Raw genomic sequence first — 17,048 nt, 5'->3', positions numbered from 1 at the left:
TGTATGTTGTTGGATCATTATTCTTGTCTATGAGGCTTTAATGCTTCTCAGCTGGGACCTTCAGCTTCAAAATAAATGATCAAAAATGCAAATTTGACCTGTTCACTTGCTCTGGTTGTAGGACTGCTAAATGGTAGATGGATGAAATTGGCCCTAAACATCTTAACCATTTGATAGAATATTGTTCATCATCTTCCATCTGCTTGTGGTGGGCTAAATTTTGGACTTCATTGTGCCAAGGAAGGGAACAATTTGCAGGAGTATGTGCCATTTACCCAAAAAAAAACCTCTATTTACAATTTTTTAATGTATGTCAAAATTTTGCCATGTTAGTCAATATTTTTTTAAAAAATATATCAGATCAAATTTTAAATCCTTAATCTTTAATAAATAGATTTGATATACCATCATGAAAGTAGTATTGAAGGTGTCTTTTATCACCATGTTTCATGGCTAGCAGGATGATATCATGTGTCCCTTCATCTTCAAGATGCAGTCAACAGGTAGCAGTAAGTTTAATCTGCTGTAGGCCCTCAAGTGCAGTTGAGTGCATTTATTATGTTGCAATGAAGTGTGGACAGCTTGCAGTGTTGTGTATTGAATTATGATAGATTAGACTGTCTTTAATTCAGTATTTCTTTATTTAATGCAGTGAAAGTTTTAAGATCTATTTCATTGCTTTTTTAATATAGAAAATTTCTGACTCAGAAAAATGTTTCAGGCAGTGGAAATGTTTGCATAAGTTGTACAACAAAAGCCACATATACAAACCAGAAAAGACAACACCAAAAACAAAAACAAAACTTGGTGTTGTGTAGTAGTGCATATATGATACATCAAATTGGGAATAAACGCCATCTTCCTCGATCTCAAGCGGGGCAGAACGAGGATTAGGAGTTCTATTCCACACAATTGGCGAAGCCTTTCGTTTCTCCTCCTTTATCTCGTCGCAATTCGTCTCCCTCGATGGGCAACACCTCCTCCATGCTCACCCAATACGACATCGAAGAAGTCCAGGAGCACTGCAACCACGCCTGTGAGTTGCCCTATGCCCAGTTTTTTCTCCGTTTCGTTCTGATTTCTACATGTTGACCGATCTAGGGCTTTGATTAGGTTGTTTGTTTGTTTGTTGTTTTTGTACCAGAGTTTCTTTCTTTAATATAAAGATTGGATTTTTAGTTTCGCAGCAAGAGATTGTATCTCTGTACCACAGATTCTGCCAGCTCGATCGTAACAGCAGTGGATTTATACCCGGGGATGAGTTCTTGTCAGTGCCGGAGTTCGCAGTTAATCCGCTTTCTCAGGTTTGCTGCTACTCGTTGTTTGGAGCTTAATTTCGATGTGTCTATGTGGTTTGATTGCTGTGGTTTTGTTGCTTGTTTCAGAGGCTACTAAGGATGCTGGACGGCTTAAATTTTAAAGAATTTGTTGCTTTCCTTTCTGCTTTCAGTCCGCGGACAAGCTTGCAGCAAAAAATCGAATGTGACTGCTAATAGTGTTTTTACATACATTCTTTTTTATCTGTGTTTCTCTTTCTTGTTGAACATCACATTGTTTCTTTGTAGTTATATTCAGGGTCTATGATTTTGATTCCAATGGAAGAGTCACATTCGATGATATATTGGGCGTATTACGAGACTTGACGGGTTCTTTTATAAGCGAGCAGCAGAGGCAGGTTGGTGAGAATTTCTTGTTGTTAAGTATTTCCATTCAATAGTGGCTGCTTTAAGCAACTACATTCAGAAAAATTCATAATCTTGTGGAATCTTATTGTTCTTCAGATTTAGGCTTCATTCATGTATAAAAGATTTGAGTAATTTGTGGCATGATGTGATTCAAGTTGTCTGGATGACTACAGACTTATAGTGGAAGTTGAGGTAGAAAAGAATAAAATTTCAAGTAATTGGATATGATAGGCCTTAAGGTCAGTGGGCAGAAATTGCATTTCCTAAATGACTGAATAGGATGACTTCCTTGATGAGATTTCACAGTTTATTCTTTAGGTCCAACTATTTTCTTGTGATTTTACGTAATGTGACATCTTAGAGACAATATACCATGAAGAAAATTTCAACAGGTCATCATGGGATCAGATTTTAGTTTCATACTTAGTTTATTCTCAGAACTAGGTTGCCGTACCGTACCGTACCGGTGTTTCGACCCGGGCTCGGTACCGGTACGGTACGGTATACCGCTCGGTACACCCAGGTGTACCGAGCGGTACACTCACGTGTATCGAGCACTGTACGTTGCTACAGTGTTACGGTACACTGCTACAGTACTCGGTATGGTACGGGGCGGTCCGTGTACCGCTGGCCTATCGGACCGGTACGTACCACCCGTACCGGGCGGTACAGTCCGGTACGGCAAACCTTGCATGAGAAGAACTCTAGGATACCCTCATATATTATGATAGTTGATGACATTGTTTTTCGAGCACTGGGTGTTGTACAACATTTAACTGCAAACTAACAATTCTTAATGAGAGGTGTCCTAGATGTATTCTGGTCATTTGGTACTTCCATTGGCCAGTTACATGGGGTTTCTGGTTTCTCCAGATGGCGCTTGCTTCATGTGCTGGCACAATTTGGCATGGATTTCTCATGAATTACACAAGTCCTTTATTTGAAAGAGTCTATGCCCATCCATGGCATGTCAGAAGTCTTGTGCTTGTACCAATCTGATACAGCACATGCTGGTTTCTGTTGACCAGCTTGTACCATTTGCTTTCATAGAAAGAACTTCATGAGTTTCTTGTCTTTCTTATATAATACACATGTAATTTGTAACAGATATGCAGTTGTGCAACATTTGCACTTAAATTATCTTTTACAAGACTTTCTTTTAATGGACAGAGAACTATAAAATAGCATGGTGCTCTTATGAATTTGCATCTAACATATATGACTGTTCAAGCCTGGACCGGTATATGCTACCCGGTGCAGACCATCCAGGCAAAATTTGATACTATGACATGCGGACATCATGACATGTTGGACAAATATATTACTTTAATAACACAATGGTTAATGAATGGCCTAGTTGATTAGGGATTTCTGTATTATTGTATTGGAAAGTTGTGATAGGATGAGAATTAGTTCAGTTTGCTGAAAAAGCTGTGCTCTCCTTTTTTGAAATTCTCTGTGGAAAACATGGGTGAGTTGAATTGAATAAGTTCTATGCGGTATTAATATGTCACTGTTTTCATGTCTAGATCTTGTTGATTTACCATAAAACACCTGCTTAACTTGGATGTATATATACAATTGATAAGTATTCTCTTGGTGTTTTTCTTCTGTATTTTCTGGGTGATACTTCAGCATAGCTCAAGCTCGTTCAAGTTTATATACTTCTTTTGGCCCACCATTATCTACTTTTTCTTCTCAGAAAGTTTTGACCCGTGTCCTTGAAGAAGCTGGCTACACAAAAGATTCATCGCTCGTCTTGTCTGACTTCATGAAGGTTTGCATGTCAAATTGTCAATTCTTTGGTACTGGGAATATTGTCTGTTATAAATTCTTTTAATAGAAAAATATTTATCTGTATCTCTTGTTGTTAAAAGATCTAAGGTTCATCTTTTTCCATTCATAGTATTTGCATAGTATTTCATCTTTTTAGTTTCCATTCAAATGCATGGTCTTAAATATTAAACTTGGGTCATAAAACATTATTCTTCTGTTTTTGACCAAAAATTACAAAGAATTGGCTGTATTTCCAAACATGATATATTTATATGATAGTAACATGCCTGTTTGTCAACTTAACAAGAACAGAATTTAGATCGGTTATCCCAAAAGATTTCATTCAAGAAAAAAGATCTTTCACTTGGAACACTCAATTTGCAGAAACATTCTCCAAAAAAAAAAAAGATTTCTTTTTGCTCGTGAGTGCTAGAACTGCAAAAACCAGCAACTTTGACACAAAAACACAATGCTTCTGGTGATTTGATGTTGCAAAAGTTTTGCACTATGCTTGATGTATTCCTAAATTTCCATTAAGAACAGATAATAGCACGGTTACAATCTTTTGAAATACATGGATTTCATATTTTTGATGGCTTGCTGCCTGCAGTCTTGCTGCAATATATATGGACTTACAAGAATGTCACAAAAAATGCCATTATGATGTATGATTATTAAATTCATTGATCTTCTAATCAAACAGATCTGTTTCTAACGGATAAATGTTTATGGTATTCAAGTCTGCAGACATGCGTCATGTACTCTGCAAAGCATATGACAAATGGTGGTTATAGTTAATGTGCTTCTTTAGTTTATTGGTCTAAGCCTATATGCATGTGTATGGTGGATGCATGCGTTCGCATAAATGCTGTGTATGTATCTGTGATGTGCATGGCATAGATGATTTGATGAGTGGGTTGGAACCCCCAAAGCAATGGTTTGGGCTATTATACAACTCTCACCTGTAATTGACACCTGCCTAATGACTCTTTTCAAGCAACGCCATAGATGGACCCATGAGAACAACACCAGAATGAAGATGCCTTTTGGGTTATATTAATGGGGCTGAGTTGTCAGCAATATGTGATAACATTGGCTGATAGGTTTCACTTTGCATCTTGGTACAACCATGCCTCTTTCTCTTGTTTTCTTGCCTACTTTGATGTGCTCTTATTTTACACATTGTTAGCCATTGTTGCAATTCATCCTTTTGGTTTAGTCTACTTATGTTTCCTGTTGTTTGACATATCAACAATGAAATTACTATGGGATATTGTACTTGAATTTTTTTTCTTGCAGATTCTTGGCAACTCTGATTTGAAGATGGAGGTTGAAGTTCCTATTGATTGAGAAGCATTGCCAAGAAATATTATCTTTTCCTACTAGAGTCTGATCTGTTGATGATGAAGCAAGATACATCTCTCCTTTCCCTCCTTTTTTTTAATTCTGTTAATTCTTCACAATATTTGTTGAAATTTCAAGAGATTCATGACCACGTAATAGGATTTGTATGCTTTTTTCTGCATTGGGTGTTGCTCTAGTCAGGTCTTTTCCAAACTTGGAGAACTTTGTTGATTCAATCATCATGATCATGTATATTTAATTTTTAGATTGAGCTCTGATGTTTAAGTCGATATGATTGTTTTTCAGAAGGAAAACAGTTTTAAAATGTGTTTCCTTCAGCAGTGCTTTCTACAATCATGTCTTGCGAAGAAAAGTTGGGGTTTATTGGACTACAGGCTTTTTCCTTTTGCTTGTAATAGATAGAACTATGCAAAGGTAAGACAGTCAATTTTGGTGAGCTTTCTGCACGACAGAAATGGTCCAAATGTGCCATTGTTCTGATATGGTTTGAGAGTTAATTATTTTGGTGGCAAATCCTTCTTGGTAGCATACTTGATATCATGGTATGCAATTTCGAATGGTATCGTCCGGTATGGGCGGTATGTACCGGTCCGACGGTATACCGGTACGCGGACCACCCACTACCGGATGGAACATGCTACAGTTTTACATTGTAGCAATGCTACAATGCTACAGTAAGAGAAAGAAATATATAAAATCGCTTGGTACGCCTAGTATACCGCTCGGTACACGGTATCGTACCGTACCGAGCCAACCTCGAAATATCGGTACAGTACGGTATTGCATATCAAGCAAAAGATTTTTCTTGTCTTATCATCTATTCAATTTGTGTTAGTAGAAAATTATAATGTTTTAAGCATTTAGTTCTCAGTTTGTAAAGGTGTGTCATATTTTAGATCACAACTAAATGCCAATTTTGAGTAATTTACTCCTTGAAAACTGAACCCAACTGCATAGAAAAACTGAATATTAACTTCATATACCTATACCACATCAATTAAATTGCTATAGTTTAAGCTAATGACAATAGATTTATCTAATTTTATGTACAATCGCTTTTATCATCCTTCCATGTAGGATTAAATTGGGATGCCATGTCACTGTTATGAAACATGATATCTGCTACAAGAAAAACAACACTTGATTGCATCAGCATCACTTTGTAGTAATTTTTAAGATGCTGATAACTTGACATTCCAATGAAGTAAATGGTTCATCAGAAAAGGGCAGCCACTACCAGTGAGATTGGCTGAACAAAGATTCTGCATCCCACTATTGTGCAGCTCAAGGATGCTGGAGAGCAGCACCCACTGATGCACATCAAAAAGGAAAAGAAAGAAGACACAATGGATGGGTGGCCTTCCTCCATTTCTCCCACATGTATATGGATCCTGTCACCTTATTGCAAGGTTCAAACTTACAAAGTATTGGTTTGGCTTTTTCTAGTGCTCCACCTCTTTCTTCTTTCTCTGCAGGACTGGTTAGACTGTTGATAAGCTTGATGTCATGAGGTTAGCCATTCATGTGATTATATTAATTTAAGCCTGCTATCAGCATTACATCATTGAATGGTGCCCACTTTGTTAGAGTAAATTATGAACTCACAATGGTTTGTTTCCATTTTAACAACTCAATTATGGTGAAGTCCCACTTAAGTTTATAATCACATAATTGGAGCTCATAATGCCATTCCTTTCAATATTTGTTAGAAATTTAAATTATAAAGTCAATAGTAAGATATTTGAGATTAACTTAGAAGATTAAGTTGTTAGATGGTGACTCATACTCAATATGATGTTATTTTTTAATCACTTTTTAGTATTAGTTTTACTCATGCATCCCCTATTAATATTTGGGTTGATTATTCATATTTATTCATGAGGATAAATCAAATTCTTGTCTTTTTTTTAATATACTTTTTGTTTAAATAGTAAAAGTGAATTTTGATCAGATCTTCTTAATCAGCTAAGATATTCAACATCTTAATATACTTTATATATTTGTATATATATATATACATACATATATATATATATATATACATACATATATACATACATATATACATATATATATATATACATATATATACATACATATATACATATATACACATACATATATACATATATACATATACATATATACATATATATATATGTATATATATATATATACATATATACATATATGTATATATATATATACATATATACATATATATATATATATATACATATATACATATATATATATATGTATATATATATATATGTATATGTATATATATATATATGTATATATATATATATATGTATATGTATATATATATATGTATATATATATATATATATATATGTATATATATATATATATATATATATATATATATATATATATATATATATATATATATATATATATATATATATATATATATATATATATATATATAACATAACAAGTAACAAGTAACATCTCTCGTTCACTCCTTTAATTCTTAGTAACATAACAAGTAATCACATTATGATCAAATTAGCTGACCTCCTTTTACAGGGAGAGGAATTGTGTTTGCGCTGAGGAATTCAATGATCTAGTCGCCGAAGTTGGACATGCTCGTCTCCCCAAAGACGGAGGACGAGAGGCCAAGAGAGGAGGCGAAGGTGGCGGTGGTGCTGTCGCCGGCGAGAGACCGCTTCAGCCGGCCCAAGTCGTCGGCGGCGTCCATCATCGTCGGCCTGGACGATGGGCTCTCCTGACTGCACAGCAGGCCCAGCTCCAGCAGCTCTCCAATGGCGGCCTCCCACAATATCTGCACCTCCGGCATTTGCCGCCGCACCTCGCTCGCCAGCGCGGAATCGACGATTGCCGCCGCGCGGCCGTGGTAGTGGCTCTTCACCCACCCGTGCATGCTCATCTCGCCCTCGAACATCTCGTCGGTGGGTCTCCTTCCGGTGACCACTTCCAGCACTACCACGCCGAAGCTGTACACATCCCCCTTCGTTGACGCATTCGATCCATATCCATATTCTGTACGACATGCGCATTAGAGAGAGAGAGAGAGAGAGAGAGAGAGAGAGAGAGAGGGAGGGAGAGAGAGAGAGAGAGGACCTGGAGCAATGTAGCCAATGGAGCCACGGAGCATGTTGGCGGTGGAACTCCCGGTGTTCTCCGCCGTGTTCCCAACTCCGACACTCATCACCAACCTTGCAATCCCGAAGTCAGAGACCAAGGCGGTCATGTCATCGTTGAGAAGCACGTTGCTGGGTTTCAGATCGCAGTGGATCACCTTCACCGGAGAGTGGTGGTGCAAGTAGGCCATCCCTTCCGCGATGTCACTGCAGACGTTCACCCTCTGAATCAAGCTCAGCTCGGCAGAGCCCGAATGGAGGCGGCTCTCCAGGCTGCCGTTCCCCATGAACGGCAGCACCAACGCCTTAAAGTCCGGCAGGCTGCATGCCGTTATGATCCTCATCAGGTTCCGATGCCTGATCCTCTTCAGAACTTGGCACTCTCTGTTGAAGCTCCTCGTGGAGTTACCCGCTTGCAGGTTCAGCACCTTCACTGCAACAACGGTTCCATCTCTCAGGACTCCTCTGTAAACATGCCCATAGCTTCCCGACCCAACCAGTCTTCCCTGATCGAATTCCTCCGTCGCCGCCACAAGCTCCCGGTAGCTGATCCGAGGGTAGCTCGACCTGACTACCGGCGATGAACCACCAAAACCATCCCCTGCCCTCCCTATGCCCATGCCTCTTATCTTTCTAACCACCATCACACAGCATACTGTCAGCACAAACGCCACCGCCGAAGCGCCGACGGCCACAGCTATCAAGAACTTGCGAGAATTAGACCATCGTCGGCGTCGAGGGCAGGTCCTTCCGACAACCGACCCGCAGAGGTGAGGGTTTCCGAGATAGGAGAGGTCGGTGAACGACGAGAAGACTCCACCGGTGGGCACCGATCCATTGAAGTCATTGTACGAAAGATTCAGCACGGTGAGACCGGCGCACCCGTTGAGGCTCGACGGGATCTCCCCATCCAAGTAATTGAAGGAAACATCAAGCGTCTCGAGGTTTTGGAGATGACCAAGTGCGGTCGGAAGCTGTCCTCTGAGGTGGTTATGTGACAGATTGATCAGCCTCAGCTCAGCACAAGACGAGAGCCGAGAGGTGATCTCGCCGGCGAGCTTGTTCGCGGACAGATCGATCTCTTGCACCTGATCCATCTTGCCCAGCTCCTCCGGAAGAGGCCCCCGCAGCCGGTTGTTCGACAGGTTGAAGTATATCTTCGCAATGCCTGATACTTCCGGGGGAATCCTCCCTGTCAATCTATTATACGACAGGTCCAGCTTGTTCAAGCTCATGCATCGCCCGAGTGTTGCAGGTATCGATCCAGAGAGCTGGTTCTTGTGAAGGTACAGTTCACTGATCCGAACAAGGTTTCCGATGCTGCTCGGTACTTCACCAGCGAGCATGTTTTCTGACAGATCAAGCAGACCAACCGAGACGAGACCTCCGATCTCGGAGGGAATAAACCCGACGAAGAAGTTGCAGGACAGAAACAATCTCTCCAGCTTCGGGAGCTGCCAGATCTCCTTTGGGAGCGTCCCATTTAGAAGGTTGCTCGACAGGTTCAACAGGGTCAGGTTGGAGAGGTTTGAGATGTCAGGAGGGATTTGGCCGGAGATCATGTTGTCTTCCATGTTGACGATGGACAGATTCTGCTTACCCTCACCGATCCTGGGTGGCAACGATCCACCAACACCGAGCCCTGCCATCTCAAGCTCCTGGAGGTGGGAACAGTTGGAGAGAGCTAAGAAGAAGGGCTCGAGGTTAGTGTTGCTGTCATGGCTTAGCAGATTGTTGTGAGACAAGTGAAGGACTTCGAGTTCACTCATTCCCCGCACTGTCTCGGTGGGCAGCTCACCTGAAAGGTAGTTGTTCTCCACGTCCAGTTGAAGCAGGCGCGACGAGTTCGAAAGCCACCGAGGTAATCGTCCGGTCAAATCGTTCATGTAGAGATTGAGGATGAGCAGATATTGAAGACCCGTTCCCACTTCCGATGGGATCTCACCAAACAGAGCATTGTCGGAGAGGTCGACGACAACCAAGTGAGTGCAATTGTGGAAGATGGCGTCTGGAATCTGCCCTGCGAGCTTGTTGCTGCGGATGTTGAGGTAGCCGAGCTTGGTGAGGTAGGCGAGTGACGGAGGAATCGTACCGTTTAGCAGGTTCCCCGAGAGATCGAGGATGGTGAGGTTTCTCAAGTAGGAAATCTCCGGCGGTATGTGCCCGGTGAGGTGGTTCTCCGACAAGTCCAGCGTGTCAAGGCCGGTGAGGTTGGCGAGGACCGGTGAGAGGGCGCCGGAGATGAGCTGGCGGCGGAGGACGAGGTACTTGACATGGAGATGCCGCCGGTTGCATCTGACGCCCACAAACTGGCAAACTCCGGTGGTCTCGTTCCAGTTTGGGAGAACCAGTTGGGACTGCAGTGTGAGCGAGCTCTTGAAGGCCAAGAGGGCAGCTTTCTCCTGCTGGATTGGCTGCTGCCGGTTAGGCAGGAGGCGGTGGTGTTCGGCCGCGGCAATGTTTTGGAGGAGGAGGAGAAAGATGGCATGCTTCATCACCATGAACTGTATCATGCTTACCAGTGCATGATATGTAGCTGTGCATCATCTCTTTAACTGGTAGAAGAATGAATCAGGTAGTAACAGGATGAGATATGGTTGACTGCAAGCCTTTCCAAGTAGTAATAATTATGTGATCCAAGATATTGTAGTTTGTGGAATCAAAGTGGTGGCTCAACCAGGAAAGTGCAGCCATATCAGAGCTTCCTGTTGAAGGAAGTGGATGAGAATGATGAGTTTCCAATAACACAGTAATGCTGACTTTGGGAGAAAGCAGAGTGCCATCTAATCTCTGGTGCTCAATTAGTGCTTGAGGTGATCATCTGCAAGAAACACTTCATTAGCTCAAATCATGAAACCAGGTGGGTTCTTTGTGGGACTTGGAATCTCAACATGATAGTGGGAGTACCATAGAGGGGTAGAAAAACATGACACCAGGTCAAATTTTGTCACACTAGTAGAAAATGTGAATGCAGCAAGCTCATAACCTAGCTTTTTTCTAGCAGATCTCAAGAGAGGTCTTTGTTTTAGGGTTCTGAGTTTGAGTACAGACTGTTTTTTGACATAACTTTTCAGTAATATAATGATGTCTGCATCAATCCAATTCGGTTCGAGATTACATACGCAAGAAGTATGATGTGGGATCGAACGCTAGCTCTGTGACCAACCTATATGAAGATTGAGGTCATGTGGGTTTTCCGACGTGGTCTATCCGTTACTTAAATCAGTAATTAAAAAAGATAGAATAAATCATCACTAACCTTGATTATTGTACCTTAATGATTTTTTTTATAACGAGTTAATCGAAGGAATATTCCTTGATACTAGTTAAATATTTTTTTTCCCCTTGTTTTCATATTATTCTTCGAACTGTTATTTTGAATTGATATCCATATATTCTGGTTATTGACTGGGTTCTACCTTTTCACTACTAATTATGCTATTACATGTCCAGTCACTAGTAGGTGAATATTTTTCTTATCATAACACCATCATGTAAGTGGATGTAACCCTTCAAGAAATATAAGAAGGGAAACACAAAGCTTAACAGCTTCTTCTACCCACTGAATCATCACTGGGAATCTACTACTGTAGGGTAGGTTTAACTTTAAGCATCTAAAGATTTAGGCTTTGAGAGCTTGTTGTGTGGGTAGTGATCAATGTGATCACTTTCTAAGAGAGATGAGAGATGTGTTAAAATCTCCACTTTGCTAAAGTTGAAACCTTCAGATGATATTGAAAACTAATCCATGCTGAAGTCATTATTTATCTCTAATGGATTGTTCTACCCTCCACCCTCCATCTTAGGATGCCTTTGTGGGCTAATAATATCTAGATTAATCAAGCATTCAACCCAAGTATGATTGTGTCTTACAGATTGAGGCATGATTAAGATCTAAAACCATCCACCCTAATTTATTAGGATTCCTATCTATGCTTCTACCATCTGTTCAATTCAAAGCTTTTAGCCATAAGTCAGGATCACATTTTCTTGAACTATTAGGTTAAATTTCAATGACCTTGGTGAGATTAATTTCTTGAATTCTACAAGATCACCTAAGTTGTGTTGGAGTTGGAAGTTCTTGAGATTGTTTCCAGAGAGCTCAGATACTGGTATAGATGGATTTAAGCCTAATAAGTCATATAATTTCATGATAACATCAGTAAGGCCATGAAGAACTATGAAGATTCATGTTAGATAAGCATAAAATAGAGAAAGGATCAAATTCATTGCCTGCTTTTTTCTTTTCCCTTTTTCTCCTACTTATCTTTTTCAGTGAGATTAAGTTCTTCCAGAGGATGTCTGTTAATTTTCTGCATAAAGAAGGAGAAAAAGAGGACACTTATCAAACTAAATGTCAATCCTAAAGCAGATGAGGAATCACTATAATCTGAAAGTATCTCATTAGTATAATGTCAGAAACAAGGTTGATGTCAAACACACATCACCTATTTGCTGAGATGATTTGAGCAGCAAATCAAGCTGTCCACTCACATATGGCATGCTGTGTCACACTAAGTGATAATATAGGACAGCATTAAAGATAAGATTGGCATGGCCCTGTCGCAGAACAATATAGAATGTTGTCTGAAGAATATGCAGGCAAACATATCATTGCAGAGAAGCATTAGGCTTTTGAGAGCAACCAGAGATGTATTTTGGAATGTCACCTCTGAAAGCTCAAAGCAATCCAATTTGTTCATATTAATTAAACCATTTTGATGCATGTGTACCCCTTGCAATTGTTAAAATGGATGCTCTGTCTGTAGTGAATTGACTGAGTTGATGCAGATTTTGACAATGGTTGCAAAGATAGCATCCACAGAGCTCAGATCTTGCTTGATCAAACTCTCCTCCTCCAACAAATCTGATATGAGGAGATAGATGAATCTGAAGTTGGATTTGATATCCTTGATGTTGTCAGGCAAGAAAAGTTTCAATTCAATAATCAAGATGATCAATAAATATAAGACAAAGAAAAGCATACACGATTTACATAGTTCGGCATTCTCTGTCTATATCGAAAAATCTAAATTTTTTGTAAAATGCAAGGAAAAGAAAATTTTTCACTTGGTCTAACGCAAAATACAACAAGATTTCCTCTCTTGTTTGGCATCATCATATATTGTATGGTTCTTTCTTTTTCAGTTTATATTTGAAGCCTGTATGAGAATCATAGCTGATGATAGTAAATTCTTCCTGTACATGGTTATAAGTCTTAAGTTAACAATATGCTAAACAAGGTGTCATAATCTCTCTCACCCGAGTTTTATGTTCAAACTCATGATAGTAAGCCCATCTGATGTGAGGTAATCGTAATCTTTCTCATTTAAGGCTGCACATCTTCTTCAAAGGATTAAGCATGATCCGAGAATCAAATCCTGGATAGGTACACATGAAGCTCAACCTAATACTAAGTTCTTCTGTTGGTCCTCTTTCGTTAGTTTCGATAGGTTTATTTGCGGGGTAAGAACAGATGAAATGAATCTGAGAAGAAGAAACACAATGTTGCTAAGCCTGCTTCCTTGTTCACAGTTCTTTATGTTTCATGATTCATTTTCTTCTCTGAACCCTTCTTTTTTTTTTTTGCTCTATATAAGAAATGCAGCTTATTTGGTGAATCATAGCAATGAAACAGAAAGACAAAAGCTGAATCTGATCTTTTTTTTCTTTTTGGTATGTAGTAAGCTTGCATGAATTCTTTGCCAATACTTTGGTTCTGGTTCTACTCCATGAATTTATGAATTTTTTGTTTTTTTTATTCTTTCTCTCTGTTAAGATCGACTGATTGCCAATGCTTCTATTGCCCTTCGAGGAATTGCACATTGTGATCTGCCTTGCCCAATTCATGATCCAGTAAGCAAAGCTTCCCAGTTCAGAAAGATGCACTCTGTTTTTCCAGTGTTCTTGCTGAGTTAATGCCTCAACCACAGCTTTCTTCTGTTTGCTGGTCTTTCTGTATCTGCACAAAGAGATCAAGTTAAGAAGAAGGAATACAAAGTTTGGATTGCAGTTAGCTCAGAAGCTTCATTGTTCTTCAGAAATGTCACAAGACCTCAAGTATGTCTTTTACATGTAGCACTTGAACCATTGATTGGATCAACCTACTACTCTTTTCCCCCTCTCATGCAATGCACACTGCTTTCTTGTTCCAAAAAAGCATACAACAATCCAAACCATGAAAAGCTCAACAATCATCATCACATCTCTGCATAAATGATACATCACATTGTAAACCACAAAAAATAAAGCTTTTTTTTATTGATATCCAACTCTGTTCCACACCAAGATAGCATCATTTGATTATTACTCCAAACTCATTGTGGTAGACACAGCAAACCACCCAGAGTTCTTATTCACATAAGCATATACTAATAGTAGCCTGGCCGGCTGCTTTGCCAAAAAAGACCAACAGGCAAACAGGAATATAACACCTTTCTCATAATCTCCCCTTCTCATCTTTCCCTCCCTTCTCCACCAGCACCTCACGTTCTGAGAAGACTCCTCCTTTGCCATCCTTTACTGCATTCTCCAAAGTAACTCCTTCCCAGTGATGCAGGATGGACCTTGGTGACTCTGCCGTCGCAGTGGAAGAAGCGAAGGTCTGGTAGACCAACAGTCCATCACCGGGAAGCTCCTGCTCCACCATGTCATTGCAAGCATATCCATGCAGATCAACCTTCTTCGCCCATGTGGCAGCCAGCCCACGTCCTCCGAAGATGGTGACTGCAACGGTGAACTCAGAAGGGCCGAAGCACCTGAGGACTCTTTCGACCAGGTCGTGATAGTTCAAGGAGTAAGGGTTGAACCCCATGGCTTCGTAGCTCGCGTAGCTGAAACCATCCTCAGGTGTCACATGGATTGTAGAGAGTGCTGGACCGTGAATCCCGTTCATGGAGTATCCACAGGGCTCGAAATCAAAGTCGCATATTTCCATCTCAGGAATGATGTCGGAGATCCCAGAGAGCTTTGTCATCTCGTTCGCAGAAGAATTATTGCCATCAACTGAGTTCTTGAAGAAGATCGATGCGCGTTCAGCGTCCAGCCCGGTCATACACATCTCCAGAGTAACCAAAGGCAGCTCAGGTTTCTGGGTAGCATAGTATATATGCCATTTCCGGTTCGGCATCGATGGATCACCAATCACATAAGCTTTACCGCCGGACTTGAGGCTGCCAAAGAAGCCATTCAGGACAGAGACTTCCTCAGAGAAGCTGCGGTGCGGAGATGGCTGCGCGCCGGGGAAAATGAAGGTCCCACGAGAGTACTTTGCAGAGAGAACAGAGAGCGAGAGGTCTGCAGCAAGATCAAGGATTCTGGGAATGGAAAGGAGGAGCTTTGTCGTCCCACAGGTCTTGAGAATGATCTTGTAGGGGTACACAAAGAGGCTCGACTCAGAGAGGACATACGAATCGAAGTCCTTGTTCGACAGTTGAGACACGATGGTGCACCGTGCCAAATCAAGAATAGAATCGATCTGCGCACGCGAGATGGCGCGCAGTCCACGACCCTGGGGGTCGACAAAGATGGGCGCCTCAGAGAAGGTAATCTCCAGGCGCTTCTCGTACCCCTCGAACCCAATTGGCGAAACAGGGGGAGGGTGCGGGGAACCACCCATCGAGAATGTCATCGGGTGAGTGCAAGAACTACAGAGAGGGTTGATGGAGAAGAGAGTGGGAGACAAGACGAGAGATTGAGAGATGTTTGATTATCAGAAAGCAGCTAGCCAGAGATACGTAAACAGCTCGAGGAACAAAAACAAAAGCACGGGAAATCCTACTCTACCGAAGGGGACATCTGAGGAGATATCAGGATGGCTTCCTCACGCACTGCGAAAGATCGAAATGATGAGAACAAGAAAATTGTCTGAATTGACATGGACACAGCTAAAACTAAGCAAAGATTCAATCTTTTTCTCTTACGTTGGAGTAAGCAGCAGACTGGAACTTCTCGATTCCACCGTGCGGTCGGATGTCTTCAATGCTGTAGCCGAGGGGAGCTTCGTACTGTAATGAACTACTACTACTGCTAGACTTCTTCTTCCCACCCTTAGACTCCATTAATTCATCCACACTTCTGCAAAAAGATAAGACTAACAACGCAATGAGAATCAAAACCAAAATCGATATGCACGAGAAGAAAAATAATGTTTTGATGTTGGCTAGAGAATCGAGAAATCTTTAAACACGATTGCGAAGAGTAGGAAAGCAGGATACATCAAGAAGCAAAAAAGATCAAAGAATAGATCAACAAATGACCAAAAAAATCAATCTATGGCGAAGCACCAAAAGACAAAAGAGAGGAAGAACAGGATCCGCCAAAAACACAAAAGATTGAAGATAAATACGAACGAACAAGAACCGTTCAAACTTACAAACTGGGAGCCAACAACACCGGCCGGAAGCGAGAAAACCAAGAACCTGACTAAAGAAAAAGTTTCAGACACAAAAAAAAGGAAAATCACAAAGAAACCAAACAAAATATAGAAAATTAGGGATAGAAACGAACGCCGGTCATATTTAATTCCCGAAAAGAAATAGGAAGATCGAAAGAAACAAACGTGGTCTTTTTTTGTCGCAAGAAAACATACGATCTAGAGGCGAGAAGGGTCTGCGGCTCGCCGGCGATCTGTTCTTCGCAAAAGATTCGCCTCTAAGATGGGTGGTGAAAGAGCAACACGGAGGAGGGCAGGACAGAGACAAGAGAAACGCAAAGGAAGCGGCGCCGAGAGGTGGGTGAGGAGAAAGAGGGAGAGGCAGAGGGGCTTTAAATAGCAGATAGGAGGGGGAAACGCCGAAGGAATCGGTAAATTCCCGGTGTTGGGTGCGTGGGAATTAGGGCCAGCTGTGACCGCCCCCCGTCTTTTCCTGATCTGTTACAACCACCTCTCTTTTCGCACCCGTTGTTTGGGTTCCCATCTCAGGTATCAGCCACGAGTGTCGCGGGCCCCGCTTTTGGGACTTAAATCTCGGCAGGGTAACAAAACGGGTGCGAAAAAATACTCTTCCCGAATCTGGTAGGAGCGCTAGTTTTTCTACTCATCGGTTAACACTCCAACCCACGTCTCTGAGTTGGCAACAAACGGGTCCCG

The 17,048-nt window shown here is 41.1% G+C and overlaps 3 protein-coding genes across 9 annotated transcripts; 1 reads left to right on the top strand and 2 right to left on the bottom strand.

The window, feature by feature from the left end:
* Positions 1-16: 16 nt before the first annotated feature.
* Positions 17-11,074, top strand: LOC103985353 (uncharacterized). 6 transcript variants are annotated; one of them, XR_010496369.1, is made up of 11 exons: positions 17-260; positions 722-1,036; positions 1,180-1,304; positions 1,386-1,482; positions 1,566-1,675; positions 3,388-3,462; positions 4,761-4,869; positions 6,110-6,206; positions 6,302-6,337; positions 7,383-9,243; positions 9,316-11,074. XR_010496369.1 is itself a non-coding variant. In XM_009403017.3 (7 exons), the coding sequence occupies exons 2-7, from the start codon at positions 967-969 to the stop codon at positions 4,809-4,811; spliced, it is 528 nt and encodes a 175-aa protein (XP_009401292.1). In that variant the 5' UTR covers positions 17-260; positions 722-966; the 3' UTR covers positions 4,812-4,982. The 6 variants fall into 6 exon arrangements, 1 of the variants encoding a protein (XP_009401292.1); XR_010496368.1 differs by having other exon boundaries at positions 6,032-6,206; XR_010496367.1 differs by having other exon boundaries at positions 6,110-6,337.
* LOC135637760 (putative leucine-rich repeat receptor-like serine/threonine-protein kinase At2g24130) lies at positions 7,420-10,461 on the bottom strand. Its single transcript, XM_065150531.1, has 2 exons — positions 7,938-10,461; positions 7,420-7,856 (listed from the first exon to the last, which is right to left on the bottom strand). Exons 1-2 carry the CDS (start codon positions 10,456-10,458, stop codon positions 7,420-7,422), a joined length of 2,958 nt encoding a protein of 985 aa, XP_065006603.1. The 5' UTR covers positions 10,459-10,461.
* Positions 11,075-14,200: 3,126 nt separating the features above from the next.
* LOC103985356 (S-adenosylmethionine decarboxylase proenzyme) lies at positions 14,201-16,707 on the bottom strand. Of its 2 annotated transcripts, none has more exons than XM_018826518.2 (3): positions 16,548-16,707; positions 15,880-16,033; positions 14,201-15,786 (listed from the first exon to the last, which is right to left on the bottom strand). In XM_018826518.2, the coding sequence occupies exon 3, from the start codon at positions 15,585-15,587 to the stop codon at positions 14,397-14,399; it is 1,191 nt and encodes a 396-aa protein (XP_018682063.2). In that variant the 5' UTR covers positions 15,588-15,786; positions 15,880-16,033; positions 16,548-16,707; the 3' UTR covers positions 14,201-14,396. The 2 variants fall into 2 exon arrangements, with proteins under 2 accessions (XP_018682063.2, XP_009401295.2); XM_009403020.3 differs by having other exon boundaries at positions 15,880-16,049; positions 16,548-16,698.
* Positions 16,708-17,048: the final 341 nt, after the last annotated feature.

Source organism: Musa acuminata, chromosome BXJ3-5 (genome assembly GCF_036884655.1).
Source record: "Musa acuminata AAA Group cultivar baxijiao chromosome BXJ3-5, Cavendish_Baxijiao_AAA, whole genome shotgun sequence".
NCBI classification, from domain to species: Eukaryota; Viridiplantae; Streptophyta; class Magnoliopsida; order Zingiberales; family Musaceae; genus Musa; species Musa acuminata.
This window is presented reverse-complemented; position numbering and strand designations above follow the sequence as displayed.